The 3,732-nt window shown below is 36.1% G+C and overlaps 1 protein-coding gene across 1 annotated transcript in view; it reads right to left on the reverse strand.

Moving 5' to 3' along the window:
* CUNH4orf22 (chromosome unknown C4orf22 homolog) overlaps positions 1-3,732 on the reverse strand; it is a 486,210-nt gene that overhangs the window by 30,144 nt on the left and 452,334 nt on the right. Inside the window, exon 8 of the mRNA XM_003790054.1 lies at positions 1,379-1,508. Within this exon, the coding sequence (XP_003790102.1) occupies positions 1,379-1,508 (130 nt within the window). The remainder of the gene's footprint in view (positions 1-1,378; positions 1,509-3,732) is intronic.

The following is a 3,732-nucleotide window of genomic DNA, read 5'->3' on the forward strand; positions in this document are numbered from 1 at the left end:
TAAACCCTGTTTTCAGCTGTGTGCATGGTCACCTGAATAAAGATCACATTTCCCAGACTTCTGTATAACTAGACACGCCATCTGGCTAAGCTCTTGCAGTGGAACACAAGTGACTTGCGTGGTAGCTTCTGGGAAACTTAAGGGCAGCAGGGGTGACGTCCTTTGCTCCCTTCCATCTCCTCCATACATTCTGCTATGAATGTGGTTGTTCTGGCTGGAGATCTTTGGGCTCATGAGGAAAAGGGCCACCCTGGCCCTAATGACTGCAGAGCCACCATTTCAACCTTGGACTGCTACTATCTAGACTCCTCTGTGGAAGAGAAATAAGTGTCTATCCTATTTACAATATCTCACTGCCTTGGAGGTTCTGATATTTGGAGCTGAATCACCTTGCAGACAATAATCTATCTGTTGCTACAGAATTTTGTTCATTCATCCTTCACATGCATAGTTATTTAAGCAGTTTTTTTATGTCCAAAGAAGCAGACTAAGCAGATAAGAAACAAAGATTTTTTTTTTTTACTTTGAATTTCTAGAACCTTTTGGAAAAGATTTTAGCAGCCGACTCCCCTTTTCGGTCGGTCTATTTTTGTTCATGTCCCATATGTATCACATAATTTTTATTTCTTTCACTATGAAAGAATATTTTTCTTGTCTCTGAATGTTAGACAGATGCTGTCATGTGAAGAACATATTTTTCAAAATTAAGAACCAAACAACAACAAGAAAAAAACACCAAAACAATCCTAACACATGATGGCTTCAAGCAAAGTTTCAAACTTTACCCCCAGACATATGATGTCATGATAAAAAGTCATGATGCAAATTCAGTCTTTGAAAACACATGACATGTAAATTTTTCCATGGAACAAATTCAAAATATCATGGGACATGTTTTTTAAATATCGAGATAAAATGTTTTCTAAGTTAACACTCAGAAATACACAGAGAGCCATACGATTTTTAGTGATAGGAACACATACAGAGGGCTGTTAGAAATCTGGGTACAAATCTGGGTCCCCCTTCTCTGAATAACTCCCCTCCCCACTAAGAGAAAAAAATGACTGGACATCTCTAGTCATTAGTGAATAGACGGCCCATTCACCTCTGATGAAACTCTGCTGCCGAGAATGAAGACGTGTTCTCATCGGTTGTGAGTTCTATTTAAATTGCCACTAAACTCTTTGTTACCATATTCTAATAATTTGCAAAGTTTTGTAGTATTATTGTTAAGATAGCACATGCTCTAAGTTTCAAAATAGTTTTTCATTTCTACACAAAAAAATCTTAAGAGTGTCAAATATTTAATAGATTTTTGAATAATGGTATAAATACAATAACATGTGAAAAGATAATGAAATGTAAAAGTCAGACTTACCTTTGGGTCCACATTGAGAATTTTTCGGTCTCTTTTGTATTTGAAAAGTAAGCCTTCCGGATTATCAGAAATCACTTGATAGTTGGGAGTTGAATTACAAAGAGCAATATGGTTGTCCCAATTGTAAAAGCTACAAAAGCAAACATTTATTAGGAATTAAGATGTATAATGACATTACAGTGACAAACACATTTCAACAAACATTTGGGGAAATTCAGTCTCGAGATAAGGGGATGGGGACAATCCATACAACCATGTAGAACACAAAATTAAAATTCTTGCAGAAGAGATCAGATTGGTATTAAAATAATACTTCAATTATTTAAATATATATTTATGATGATTTTGCTTGATTTCCTGGTTAGGACACTTAAGACCTGGGGTCTATTCCAATATTATAGTCCCAGGAACTCAAGAAGAATATTGATGTAATTTAAGCATATTTGTTCTAGTGTAGACTTTTTGGGGGGTATTAAGAGACTGTTTACTGGAAGAGAGGGCAAGCTAAGCCACTTCTTTCATTGAAAACAATTTCATATTAATTCATTTCTTTTAGGCTCTATTTTTCAATGTTTCCCAGGGAGTGAGGAACGTATTTGTTTGAGCAGTTGCCACAGGCCAGATATAATGTGATCTACTGTGTCACAACACCAGTATGAAGCTACTCTAATTTCATGGACAAGGCAGGGAGACCAGGGGAGGTTAACCAGCACAGTTACGAACCCACAACTAATATGCCAGTAGGGCTAATATTTAAGCCAAGTTCTGTGTGTTTCAAAGCACACGTGCACTTTCTATTATTCAACAATGCTGTCTTGCATTTTTATCTTTTAAAAAATCTTCTATGGCATCCAACCAATAGTGAAAAACTCAAATCAATTCAAGGTGAGGGGGGCAGGGGAGCGAGTGAGACGGGAGTCGGGAGGGGCATGGGGGTCACGGTGTACGGCACAACTTTTGGGGGCAGATCACAGTTATAAGAGGGACTTTACCTAACAAATACGATCAGTGTAATCTCCTTCTTTGTACCCTCAATTAACCTGAAACAATAATAAAAACAATATATGGTACCTGCCTATATTTCTCTAACTCTTGTTTTGTACCTACCTATCAAAACTGAATATAATATTGTTATTTGAGTTGAAACCATCCTCAAGACACTTATTTTTATATATGTTACTGTGGTTAACACATTTCAATATTATTATACATTTGCCTTGAAAATGACAGTCACAGAAATAACATATACAGCTTATGGTCCAATCAGCTTCTCTAATGTGCATGGTATTTATTTTTAATGCGCTTCCCCTGATTGTATTTCTGGGTTGTTTGCCCTCTATTTCTCCCTTTTCTCCTTTTGAAAGTATGGAATTCATTGATTCAAACTTACTCTTGTTTTTTTCTGAGGCATCAATATACCATTTTCATGTTACTATCTGAAAATTTAACGTGTTTACCCTTAAGTTTTTCAATACTCAGAAAGGATTTATTACATAGATTATATGTTTATGTCACCAAGAGAGGGGTATATTAATGAGAACTATTTTCTCTCTTCCCCTACTAACCTTTCTGTGGCCCAAGCATAGCATACCTACCCCATCTGAGGCACAGAGTAGGAACAAGGAGTTTTCCAACCATCCTTGTTTAGTCAGCCCTCCCTAAGAAAGCAGGAATGACTCTCTGATTGGTGAACTGGGAAAACGTTTTGCGTATTCATGGTCCTTTAGGGTCCTCAACCAGCCATCATAAGCGAAGTTTACCATGGCAGTTTCAGTACTTAATAAATACAGTGAGGGCAGGGCACAAGGCTGAAATGCCAGTAATAAATTTAATTCAGTGGTGATGTCATTAGGAGCCAATTTGACTATACATACATGCTGAGTTTTCCAATTCAATTTAATGTATAACGAAGAAGACAATTTGATCTTCATCTTACTGACTGTTCAGTTAGGAAATTAATAAATTGGAGTGGAGGACATGGGTATAATTTTCAACTTTGCATATGAGTCTCTCTAAATAATTACTTATAAAATAAACAGATTTAGGTAATTCCAGCAAAATGCTTGAGTTATAACTATGCTTAGAGTGGCATAGTTTATATCACACATTCCTACTTTGTTGCTCAGACCTCAAATTAAAAGCTTTTTGAAATCTAGGCAGGTTCCATATAAATATTCCTCATTTAAAAACGTTAATTTGTACAGCACGTGATGCTTCTGATGAAGATACTTGCATTCTTTGTTAACACTTTTCGTCTACGCAGGGATGGGATATAGGCTTCATTCCACATGCCATTTTAATAGCTAATGATGATTAGAATTTAACAAAGATAACTAACAATTATTTAACAGTTA

Source organism: Otolemur garnettii, unplaced genomic scaffold (assembly GCF_000181295.1).
Source record: "Otolemur garnettii isolate 467f Iridium unplaced genomic scaffold, OtoGar3 scaffold00039, whole genome shotgun sequence".
NCBI lineage: Eukaryota > Metazoa > Chordata > Mammalia > Primates > Galagidae > Otolemur > Otolemur garnettii.